The sequence below is a fragment of the Aquarana catesbeiana genome, linkage group LG05 (assembly GCF_042186555.1).
Source record: "Aquarana catesbeiana isolate 2022-GZ linkage group LG05, ASM4218655v1, whole genome shotgun sequence".
Classification (NCBI taxonomy): domain Eukaryota; kingdom Metazoa; phylum Chordata; class Amphibia; order Anura; family Ranidae; genus Aquarana; species Aquarana catesbeiana.
This window is the reverse complement of record NC_133328.1, coordinates 605,698,085-605,710,902: the sequence shown is the minus strand read 5'-3', so window position 1 is coordinate 605,710,902 and position 12,818 is coordinate 605,698,085. Positions and strand designations below refer to the sequence as shown.

At 47.3% G+C, this 12,818-nt stretch overlaps 1 protein-coding gene across 1 annotated transcript in view; it reads right to left on the bottom strand.

Moving 5' to 3' along the window:
* The window catches only part of SNTB1 (syntrophin beta 1), a 224,428-nt gene extending 211,825 nt beyond the window's left edge, over positions 1 to 12,603 (bottom strand). The window contains exon 1 of the mRNA XM_073632204.1: positions 12,000 to 12,603. Coding sequence (XP_073488305.1) covers positions 12,000 to 12,456 — 457 coding nt within the window. The 5' untranslated portion in view covers positions 12,457 to 12,603. The remainder of the gene's footprint in view (positions 1 to 11,999) is intronic.
* Between the last annotated feature and the right edge of the window lie 215 nt (positions 12,604 to 12,818).

The following is a 12,818-nucleotide window of genomic DNA, read 5'->3' as shown; positions in this document are numbered from 1 at the left end:
TCAGTAAAATCAATTATAAAAGGATTAGAGGGGGGGGGACATAAAAAAGAAAAAGTGATGGACAGCACAGAAAAACATATGAGTGTAAAAGACATGAAATTAACCATTTAACTGCTAGGAGCCAGTTAATAAGTGTCCTCCCATGGCCCAGGTAAGCACCAAAACACATACATTCCCCCACCCCAGTGAGGAAACAGCGCATGTGTGCCCTGTATTAGGCTGCAGTGTGCACAATGTACACATCGTATTATGGTCACATGACCACCTTTATAGTGCCATGATAACAAGGCATGTTTGTGCTCCGTCTTGGGCCAAAGTGCGCTTGTAAGGGTGGCTACGGTGGGGTCCAATGGACCCTGCAAGGCAATGGTGCCACCCTCAAAGCAGAAAAGAAGTAAAGAGAAACACCTACTTCAGAATGTAAAGAAGTGACAAGCTCCACATAGAAAGCAAATTGTGTACATCTTGTATTATGCTGCCACATATCACATTTAAGAACACTTCACAAAAACACTGATTTAGACCAGCAATTCTCAACCTGGATTCCAACAGAGGTTGCCAGGGGTTCTTTTGGGATTGAGAAATTTATTTTTTTTTTTTACATAACCAATTATATTATATATAAATATATATATCCATCCATCAGGAGAGCATTCTTCCTGTTGACCACTAGTGTAAGCACGCTCTCTCCGAATGACCACCAATGTAAGGTGGACCTTCTCCTGCTGATCACTAGTCTAAGGGAGCCTTTCCGCCAATGATCACCAAAATAAAGTGGACCCTCTACTACTAACCACATATCCAAGGTGGCTATTCTCCCTATAACCACCACCACCATAACCACTCTAAGGAGGCCCTTTGTAACTGACAACCAAAGCAGGGGGGACCTTCTCCTACTGACCATCAATTTAAGTGTGTTCTCCCCCCAATGACCAACAATGCACTGTAGACCTTCTACTTCTGACCACCAATTTAAGTGGGCTCTTTTCCCAATGACCAAACATGCACTGTGGACCTTCTACTTCAGACCACCAATTTAAGTGGGCTCTTTTCCCAATGACCAGCAATGTAAGGTGGACCTTCTCCTACTGAGCACCAATCTAAGAGAGCCCCCATCCCTGAATGTACGATGGACCTTCTCCTACTAAATAAAGCCATAAACAGATCGAAATTTAGCCAGTTCTGCAGAAAACTGACAAATTTCAAACCATCTATGGGCAGGCTGGTTGTACTGAATTTGACCCATCAGTTGACTTCAGTACAGCCAGCATGTTGAGGTTTTTTTCATTCGTCACTGATAGGGAAAATAGTTGCCAGCAGTGATCATTGTATTCTGCCGGTGGGGATGGCTCCCTGCTGGCGGAACACAATAGCGCTGCGTTATTCCCCCATAAACACTAATTCTGATGATGGGGGGGGGCTTCAGGAATCAGAATTTTCTTTCTATTAACCCATGTGTTGACCACCAATGTAAGATGGATCTTCTCCTACTGATCACCAATGTATGGAGGCCCATTTCCACTCTCCACAAATGTAAGGTGAACCTCCTCCTAACGGGACCCTCCTCCTATTGACTACCACTCCAAGGAGGCCCTTTTCCACTGACCACCTATGTAAGGACAAATTTACATTTGTGGCAGTCCTTGGTGGGTCCGTGGTAGATCACTTTTCATTCTATGGCTCACGGGGCAGCTAGGAGGTGATATGTAATTTCCTTGGTCCCCATTTTAACCCTTAAAGACCTACACCATTGAGCCGCAACCATGTTCACAGTGCATCCCTGTTCACTTAAATGGGTCGCCCTTAGTGGCAGTAGTGCCTGGAGAATGCAACAGGGAGCAGGTGTACAACCCCCTCTGGCCGCTGTGTTTGGTTTGGAATGGGTGATAAAATCACGCCTCAACCACCAATATTTACCATCCCTTGGTTGCAAGTGTAAATGAGCTGAACCGTTTTCTTTATTGTTTATTTAATTTCTTTAATATGAACAACAAAGGGGGAGGGAAATTGGGACTTTATATGAAACTGCGCCGGGTAGAGGCCGCAAGTTTCCATCCCTATGACACAATATCTAAAAACTCACAAGCAAAAGCCAGTGGGTGAAGGAAAAGGAGGTGGGACTTTGAATGAAGCCAATGGTTTGCAAGCCGACACATAACGGTGGGTCAATAAAATTCTTTTATTGCATGTTCATACAAACAATGGTATCAGACAATATCAATTTAACACTTGGTAAAATGTTAACAATGATAACCAAGGATCAACATAAGGACCATTAGTATAGTTATCAAATATAATGGGGTAACATGAGTAATAACATGGGTATGAGCAATATTACTGAAGATGGACAAGGGATCACCAGGTGTCAGAAAGCGTAGATGGTTAAAACAAGGTAATAACTGCCTGATAGCTGGCCTCAAATTCCTGTTAAAGGGTAAAACTCTGTGTAGCATGGATTGGAACAATGAAGGGCAACCGGTAGCTCGACGCGTTTCGTGGTTCAAGACCACTCATCAGGAGCAGACATGTCAAGTTTCTGGAAATTAAAGATAATAATAATAGTATCATGGGTCAGAGTTATAGTGGGTACAAGGGGCCGAGTAATCCCCCAAAAGCAAAAGTACTCACAGCAGGCATGGGTAGATGGTGAATGGCCAGGTACGGCAACCGTCTGGGACTGATGCCTGGCCGGGAGCTGAGGCGGGCCCCCCCCGCCGCGGCGACCAAAACAGGCACCCCCCCAAAAAAACGATGCAGAGCCACGAGGCACCCTAGGGTAAAGAGTGATGGATGAGTGATGATACAGGGGGTATTGGTACAGAGGGAAAGTGTGTGAGCTGGATAAAGATAGGGGGGAAAGTGGGAGGAGGGGGGGGAAGAAAGGGGCGGAAAAAAAAGGGAGGGAGAGAGGAGGAATAGTAGGGGAGGGGGGGGAAATAAGCATGGTGTGGAAATCTGTAGGTGGGTGGATGAAGTGAGGAGAGGAGTGAAGGAAAGAAGAGTGGGTGAAGCTGGAAAGTAACATGTGATCGAACAAAGGTAAAGTGGCATTACCTGTGTGACAGGGTGGTGTGGAGTAGGAACCACCACCACAATGTAGTGTATCTGTAGTGTGCCTCGAACGCCGCACCGCCCCAGTTAAAAAAGAGCGCCCATATATAGGCGCCGCCGCGGGGAGGCCCGCCAACGTCACGCACGCACGGCCAAAGGTGGGAGGAGCCACAGCGGGGGGCCGACCAATGATCGGCGGCCGCTGGGACCAACCCACCAAGCCTGCGAGCATAGCAACAACAGCGCAGAGGGCGCGGCGGCGTCGGGAGACGCAGCGCACGTCCGTCGCGGGTGGCGTGACGTCGATGGGCAGTGGAGGCAAGCCCCGCCCCCCCCCCCCACACGCCCACCAGAACGGGCGGGCGGGGGAGGAGGGGGGGGGGGAACATGTTGCCGACAGTGCCCATCGCAGCTCCCGGGCAGGCAAGGGCCGGACGGCCCACCGGCCAGCCACGAGCCATCCGCCCAGGATTGGATTAAAATAATGATCAATCAAGGCTGAAGGTAAACCATAATTGTTAAACATTAAAACCCAATCACAGGATAAGAAACATGGCATGTACAATTTAGAACTGGTCAAATGACACAAGGGTAAATACAGGTGAGGCTACCAAGAAATCAATAAGGGCAGATTAATAACAGTTGTTAATAACATCAAGGTATAGCAGTAGAGCAAACCAAAGGCTTCCATCCCTATTAATATGAACAACAAAGGGGGAGGGAAATTGGGACTTTATATGAAACTGCGCCGGGTAGAGGCCGCAAGTTTCCATCCCTATGACACAATATCTAAAAACTCACAAGCAAAAGCCAGTGGGTGAAGGAAAAGGAGGTGGGACTTTGAATGAAGCCAATGGTTTGCAAGCCGACACATAACGGTGGGTCAATAAAATTCTTTTATTGCATGTTCATACAAACAATGGTATCAGACAATATCAATTTAACACTTGGTAATTCTTTAATATTAATGGAAAAAAAGTCATATGGTGAGGGTATGATGTATGCACAGTAGAACTCATCCCTTATTGTTAGATCACTGATCACACTAAAACATAGATACAATAATTACTGGAGGTTCCCTGAGAGCGGGAAGGTATTTCTAGGGTTCCTCTGTGTTACAAAGGTTGAGAAATATTGAATTAGACAAATCTATAGCTGAGAGCAGACGAGGCTGGAGTGTGGAGGACGGAGAGAGATCCGGATCTGTGAAAGGGAAGGCCGGGAACATTGTTGCAGAGCAGGTTTTCGGCAAACAAATCCTGGCACCTGATTGGTGGCTACAGACAACACCTCTACTTTCCTTTCCTTGTGTGAGTCAACTCCACGTGTTTCGAGAGCGAGCGCCGCCCTTGGTGTCCCTATGGCTGAGATTTCACAATTCAGGTGAAGATCCATGACCCTGATAAGGGGGACCTGATCTACAATCCAGACAAAGCTACTGTGACATCTTCAGTTTACCGGAGACGTCGCACACAATAGGGGAGACTCACTAAAACTGAAGAGTGCAAAATCTGGTGCAGCTCGGGATAGAAACCAATCAGCTTCCAGGTTTTATTGTCAAAGCTTAATTAGAACAAGCTGAAGTTAGAAGCTGATTGGCTACCATGCACAGCTGCACCAGATTCTAAGTGCATCAGTCTTAGTAAATCTCCTCCAACGTCTGCTATTCCAAAGCAACATACACTAAACAATCTGATGGTGCAACCTTCTTTAGACCTGAAAACAGACCTAAGGACACACAGGACCCTTCTGCTGTGCTCTCTGCGGCCGCCCCGGACATGGGTGAACCGGCTTCATTGAGAGCCCACCACACGCTCCTCTCGTGTGAATTGGATGTGTGGAAACCCGTAAAAATCCAGTACAGTTCTGTGTAGGAAAAATGCAACACGTTCTACTTTTTTTTCTGGAACCGGAACACACCGGAACTGAGAGCACTGAAAACCAGGTATCATGTGGTGTGAACTGGCCCTTTAGCCGGGGTTCACACTATAATGCGCTGCGGACCGCACAGGAGCGCTGTGCGTCCCTGTTCACCGTTTCAGGGAGGAATCGGGGCCGATTCTATGCCTGAATTCAGCCCTGAAACGCAGCCAAAGACGCACAGCGTTTTTGTGCAGTGCGCACCGCAGCCGCCCCGGAGATATGTGAACCGGCTTCATCGGGAGCCAGTCACATTCTTCTGCTATGCAAATTAGATGTGCGGAAACGCACCTCTAATTCGCATAGGTGTGAACCCGGGCTAAAGGTGTTGAGCTCAGTGGGGTTTTTTTTACCATGTGTTTTGCCACGTTTGTTGTGCTACAAAATGCATGTTTTGCTCTGCAAGCGCGACTTTCAGTTTTCACTTGTTTTGCGTGCGTTCCCAAAAACGCATGTTTCCGGAATGCAGCACAGAATTAACACTCCTAGTCAGCTGCTGCTGCCTTGCTACCAGGGTGGATAAAAATCAATAATTTAAAAAAAAAAAAAAAAAGTGTTTTTTTTTGTTTTTTTTGTTTGTTTGTTTGTTTTTATTGAAATCTATTTGTTTGCTTTTTAACCAATTTATTTTAAATAAAATGATTCTGGAGTAAAAAAAACTATTTGAAGATAATTTTCTATTTAAGATACATAAATAATTTTGTTTATTCAGCATGAAATGGAGCTTAGTTATGTAGCATGAGGCTGTATATTCTGCAATATTTACATTTTTGGTAAACTCATTCAATGAATCCAAGCTCTGCAAGCTGAGATAGCATGCACTGCATTGATGCATTCACACGATTTCACAGTAACCATGAGATAAACCGAAGTTCAGGAATATTATTCCATTATTTTGCAAATCTATGTACACTACAAACTGTATGATTGAATCGGTTCTGATATCGCTGTTTTACTAACCCGACAGCTTATTATCCTAAATTGGAAATCTTCATTTTGTTTGCAAATATTAAAGATTCTAACTATCAGCAAGAATAAGTCCTTACATTTAAAGAGCACCTGTCATTTCAGATCCATCATGGCAGCGTCTGTTAGCGGCATCCACTCACCTGCTGCCGCCACGTCCCTCACCTTGTTGTGTCCCTGCCGCATCACCAGCTGCCCTATTAAAGTGAATGGGACTCTCGGTGAGACAACAGCGGGTCAGAGGAGAAGACGCTGCGGGACAGAGATGACAGTTCCTCTTTAAAAATTGTGATTTAAATTGAGTTGATTTAAATCAAATCCACCCTGATCGCTACCCAACATTAGAGCTGCATGATTATTCATTAAAAAAAAAAAATCACGATCTCAATTCAACCACCCTTATGATCCTAACCTGGCATTTCCATGATTCATGTAACAAGTGCAGAGCCGGTCTCTGCTCACTCACAGCTGTCAAAAAAGAAAAAAGAAAAAAAAAAAAAAAAAAAAGCAGCTGGCAAACTTTATCACAGGGGTCTCATACTGGTGGCCCTCCAGCTGTTGCAAAACTACAAGTCCCATGAGGCACTGCAAAGCTGACCATTACAAGCATGACACCCACAGGCAGAGGGATGATGGGACTTGCAGCTTCGCAACAGCTGGTGGGCCGCCAGTTTCAGACCCCTGCTTTATCATAACATTGAGAGATAAAAAGAAACATTGTATCATTTAGTCCTTTTAGATCAAAGGGATGAACTTCGGTCTGTAAATGGGGTCAGTTTAACCCAGTGGTAGGCAACCTCGGCCCTCCAGCTGTGGCAAAACTACAAGTCCCATGAGACATTGCAAGTCCCTGAAATCACAGACATGACTCCTAGAGGCAGAGGCATGATGGGATTTGTAGTTTCAAAGCAGCTGGAGTGCCGAGGTTGCCTGCCCCTGGTTTAACCACTTAAAGACTAAGCCTTTTTCTGACACTTGTTGCTTACAAGTTAAAATCAGTATTTTTTTTCTAGAAGATTATCTCCAAACATCATATATTTCTTTAGCAGAGACCCTAGGGAATAAAATGGCGGTCGTTGCAATATTTTATGTCACATGGTATTTGCGCAGCGGTCTTTCAAACACGATTTTGGGGGAAATGAGAAATACACTTCAATTAATTAAAAAACAAATAAACAGTAAAGTTATCCCAATTTTTTTGTAGAACGTGAAAGATGAGGTTACGCCGAGAATCGCGATTCTCGTTTTATCCAATTTTTTCGTGCAGCTCTACCCAACAGAGGGAAACAAAAAAAAAAACTTTAGGAGTTGTGCCCAGGTGCTGCAGAACCTCTTGCAATTTCTGTACAGCTCGAGCTAAAATGTAACCTTTTACTAACTAGAGGATTTGTGAAGCTCAGCAGCCCAGGCCACAATTGGCGGGTCGTTATGTTATCAGTTAAAGTGGAACTAAACCTTCCTATCCTTTTCAGCCAAGGAAGCTGCCATCTTGGCTTCTGTTTAATCTTCAACTGCCATGATGCTGCACATGTGATCAGTTATGACTCCAACCATTGGATGGTTTGACAGTTTGGGTGAGAGCACAACCAATGTGACAGTTACATTCCCAGCATGCCAGTAATGTAATTGTTTTGAAACTGTTAAACTTCACAACAATTCTACGATTATTTTTTTGGTCTGATAATGAGGGTCCAAGGCCTCATTCACACTGGAACGGAGCGTCTTTTTATTTTATTTTATTTTTTTTAATAGCCAATAGAAAACAAGAAACTACTTGACAGTAAAAACCAGGCAATAAAATGCACAAAATATGCGCGTACTTTTAGATGCTCGCCGAAATGCGCAATTCTGCTCCTGTACTTTTTGGTCCATGAGCTTCCAGCTCACGTGTGATTGAGGTCTCAGAACTAGGAGCACACACAGGTGCCCATTCTAAGTCTCCTGCTACACAGGTAATTGATGCTCACACAGTAGGAGGAAGATTACATTCGGAGTTATAATGTCACAGTGCAGTCACCAAGGGGTTAACAGAGCAAACACTCAGAAAGACATAACAATGTCCCGTGTTCCTAGGACTCCACATCCGTGTTTTCTACAAAGCATGCAGGAGAGGCAACTTCTGAAACTACAGCTGCTGCAGAACCTCTTGGGGCTCGTTCACACCACACTAGATGGGCAGCAGACCCACAATACATAGACAAAGCAATCTGCCCCGTGTCTGATCATTGCTGCCGGTGTCACCGTGTTGGTGTGCGTCCAAAAAAAAAAAAAAAAACAAGCAAATAGGCCGTGTCACATTTTTGCACCGTGTATTGTGACTGCTGTAAAATAAACACTGAGATGAGAATTCACACATTACAGCACCCGGCACTGACCATGTGACTTCTACCGGAGAGCCCACCGGGGGGGAGGAGCCCTGAGGAGCACACTGCTGTCTCCGAACAAGGTCACTCCCATTGTAGAGGGTGTCCAGATGTAGACTTTCCTCCATCCAATGGTATACAGTATTCAAGGTAGACTGCCATTACAGGGCTCCCAACAAGACCCCTCCAATGGTATACAGAACAAGCCTTTTCCATGCCAGAACCTCCCGATAATAAGACTTTCCCATCACTGTGGTAGAACCCCCACCTTCAAATGACGTACAGAACAAGCATTTGCCATGGCAGAGCAACCCAAAGAGACTCTCCTGTTGGTATGCCAGGACCTCTCCCCCAATGGTGTACAGAATAGGACTTTTCCATGGCAGGACCACTCCCACCCAATAGCATACAATGTTCAAAGTAGACTTTTGCCAGAAGTCTAACCCTGATGGCACCAGAATAAGACTTTGCCATGGCAGGACCACCAATAAAAAAAAAACTTTCCCAATGGCACCAGAACAAGACTTCCTTATGGTTCCCATGGAAGGACCCCCAATAAGACTCTCCCATTACCATGGCAGATCCCCAACCCAATGGCATATGGTATTCACAGTAGACTTTGCCATGGCAGGACTACCACAACAAGACTCCCCCATTGCAATGGCGCCCCTCCTCCCCAGTGGTACCAGAACAAGATTTTCCTATTGCAGGAGACCCAATAAGACTCTCCTGTTTTCATGTCACATCTTCACCCCCCCATGTGTGGGGTGGTGGTGGTGGTGGTGGGGGGGGTGTTCACAGAATAAGACTCCAATAAAATATTGCCACTGCCATGGTAGGACTCATCCCCCCCGGCATCCCCAATGGTACACAGAATAGGACTTAGCCATGGCAGGACCACCAATAAGACTCCTCCATTGCAATGTCACTCCCTCTAATCCAATCACACCAGAACAAGACTTTCCCACGGCAGGACCCGTCCACCCAATAAAACTTTCCCATTGCCATGTTAGGACTCCCACCTCCATTGGCATTCAGAATAAGGCCCCCAAAGAGACTCTCCGATTGGCATGACAGGATCGCAATCCCCAATGGTACATACAGAATAGGACCTTGCCAAGGCAGAACCACCAATAAAACTTTCCCTAATGCCAATGGCACCAGAACAAGACTTCCCCATGGTTCACATGGAAGGACCACCAATGGCATATGGTATTCACAGTAGACTTTGCCAGGACCCCCAATAAAACCCCCCCCATTGAAATTGCACCCCCTCCAACCCAATCACACCAGAACAATGCTTTCCCATGGCAGGACCCCTCCAACAAAACTTTGCCATTGCTATGTTAGGACTCCCACCTCCATTGACATACAGAATAAGGCCGCCAAAGAGACTCTCTCCCATTGGCATGGTAGGGCATGGCATGACAGGATCACCCCCCCCCCCCTCCCCTATGATATATACAGAATAAGACCTTGCCATGGCAGGACCACCAATAAAATATTTTCCCAATGGCACGCCCCTACCCAATGGCACCAGAACAAGACTTCCCCATGGTTCCCATAGAAGGACCCCAAATAAGACCCCCCCCCCACGACATATGGTATTCACAGTAGACTTTCCCATGGCAGGACCCCCAATAAGACTCCCCCCAACCCAATCGCACCAGAACAAGACTTTGCAATGGCAGGACCCCCTAATAAAACTTGGTAGGACTCCTACCTCCATTAACATACAGAATAAGGCCCCCAAAGAGACTCTTCCATTGGCATGACAGGGTTGTTCCCCCTCCCCCCGTTCCATGGTACATACACAATAGGACCTTTGCCATGGCAGGAGCACCAATAAAACTTTTTCCAATGCCAATGGCACCCAATTCATCATCCGAAAAAATGAGCAGCACCAGAACAAAACATCCCCATGGAAGGACCCCCAATAACACTCCCCCTTCCCCCTCCCTAATGGCATATGGTGTTCACAGTAGACTTTTCCATGACCAGACCCCCCAATAAGACCCCCCCCCAATTACACCAAAACAAGACTTTTCCATGGCAGGACCCCCCCGATGGTACATACAGAATAGGACCTTGCCTTGGCAGGACCACCAATAAAAAAAAAAAAAAAAAAAAAAAAACTTTTCCCAATGCCAATGGCACCAGAACAAGACTTCCCCCATGGTTCCCATGGAAGGACCCCCCATGGCATATAATATTCACAGAAGACTTTGCCATGAAAGGACCCCCCAATGATATTCACAGTAGACTTTGCCATAGAAGGACCCCCCAATGGTATTCACAGTAGACTTTGCCATGCAAGAACCCCCCAATGGTATTCACAGTAGACTTTGCCACGGCAGGACCCCCCCAATGGTATTCACAGTAGACTTTGCCACGGCAGGACCCCCCCCAATGGTATTCACAGTAGACTTTGCCATGGCAGGACCCCCCCCAATGGTATTCACAGTAGACTTTGCCACGGCAGGACCCCCAATGGTATTCACAGTAGACTTTGCCATGGCAGAACCCCCCAATAGTATTCGCAGTAGACTTTGCCATGGAATGACCCCCCCAATGGTATTCACAGTAGACTTTGACATGGAAGGACCCCCTAATGGTATTCACAGTAGACTTTGCCATGGCAGGACCCCCCCCCCCGATGGTACATACAGAATAGGACCTTGCCTTGGCAGGACCACCAATAAGTCTCCTCCATTGCAATAGAACCCCCTCTAACCCAATCGCACCTGAACAAGACTTTCCCATGGCAGGACCCGCCCCCAAATAGTATGCAGAATAGGACCTTGGCATGGCAGGACCACCAATAAAAAAAAAAAACTTTTCCCAATGCCAATGGCACCAGAACAAGACTTCCCCATAGTTCCCATGGAAGGACCCCCCATGGCATATAGTATTCACAGAAGACTTTGCCATGAAAGGACCCCCCAATGGTATTCACAGTAGACTTTGCCACGGCAGGACCCCCAATGGTATTCACAGTAGACTTTGCCATGGAAGAACCCCCCGATGGTATTCACAGTAGACTTTGCCATGGCAGAACCCCCCGATGGTATTCACAGTAGACTTTGCCATGGCAGAACCCCCCGATAGTATTCACAGTAGACTTTGCCATGGAATGACCCCCCCAATGGTATTCACAGTAGACTTTGCCATGGAATGACCCCCCCAATGGTATTCACAGTAGACTTTGCCATGGCAGAACCCCCCAATAGTATTCACAGAATAATTTGCCACGGTAGGACCCCCAAATGGTATTCACAGTAGACTTTGCCATGGAAGAACCCCCCGATGGTATTCACAGTAGACTTTGCCATGGCAGAACCCCCCGATAGTATTCACAGTAGACTTTGCCATGGAATGACCCCCCCAATGGTATTCACAGTAGACTTTGCCATGGAATGACCCCCCCAATGGTATTCACAGTAGACTTTGCCATGGCAGAACCCCCCAATAGTATTCACAGAATAATTTGCCACGGTAGGACCCCCAAATGGTATTCACAGTAGACTTTGCCACGGCAGGTCCCCCAATAAGCCTCAGCCATGGTATCCCCCCATATATACACATGGTACACCCCCCATATATACACATGGTACACCCCCCATATATACACATGGTACACCCCCCATATATACACATGGTACACCCCCCTCCCCCCATATATACACAGGTGGTACTTACCCTCCAGGGTGACCTCCCGGCCCGCCCTCTTCAGTACCTGGACGGCCTGGTCGTGTGTGGCGTCCCGGAGGTCGGTTCCGTTGACGGAGAGGATGGCGTCCCCCACATACAGGGAGTGGGTGAGATCGGCGGCCAGTCCCCGGAAGATCTTGGAGATGAGGACCGGCATCTTGTTCTCCCGTCCTCCCTTTATACTGATCCCCAGCCCGCCCGGCTCCGACTTCACCACCCGCACCGCCCGCTTCTGGTTGGCGATCGCCGCCTCCGGTACGGCGGGCTCCGGGTGGAGGGGAGGAGGATCCCCCCGGAACGATCCATTGCTGACCCCGTTATCCCCGGAGCGGTCCGCGCTCAGCACCAGGGACACCTCCGACAACTTCCCCCAAACTTTATACCAAGTGTCCCGGAGCAACACCTCCACCCCACCGCCACCGGCGCCACCTTCTACCACCGCCATCCCTCCTCCATACTGAGCTCCGACCGGGAGGAGACCGGGGAACCACACCGCCGGGAGGAGACCGGGGAGGAGACCCACACCCGACCGGCACCCCCCTCCTCCTCCCCGGACACACACGGGCAATCAGGACCGACGGGGAGACCGAGGGGCTGGGCGGGGGGCGCCATCTTGTGCTGGAAAAGAGGTACTACACCCAGCCCGAGCACACAGCCTGGAAAAAGTATTCACACCCCTGGAAATGGTCCACATTTTGTCATCTTACAACCACAAATGTATTTTATTGGGATTTTATGTGATAGACCAACACAAAGCGGCACATAATTGTGAAGTGGAAGGAAAATTATAAATGGTTTTCAATTTTT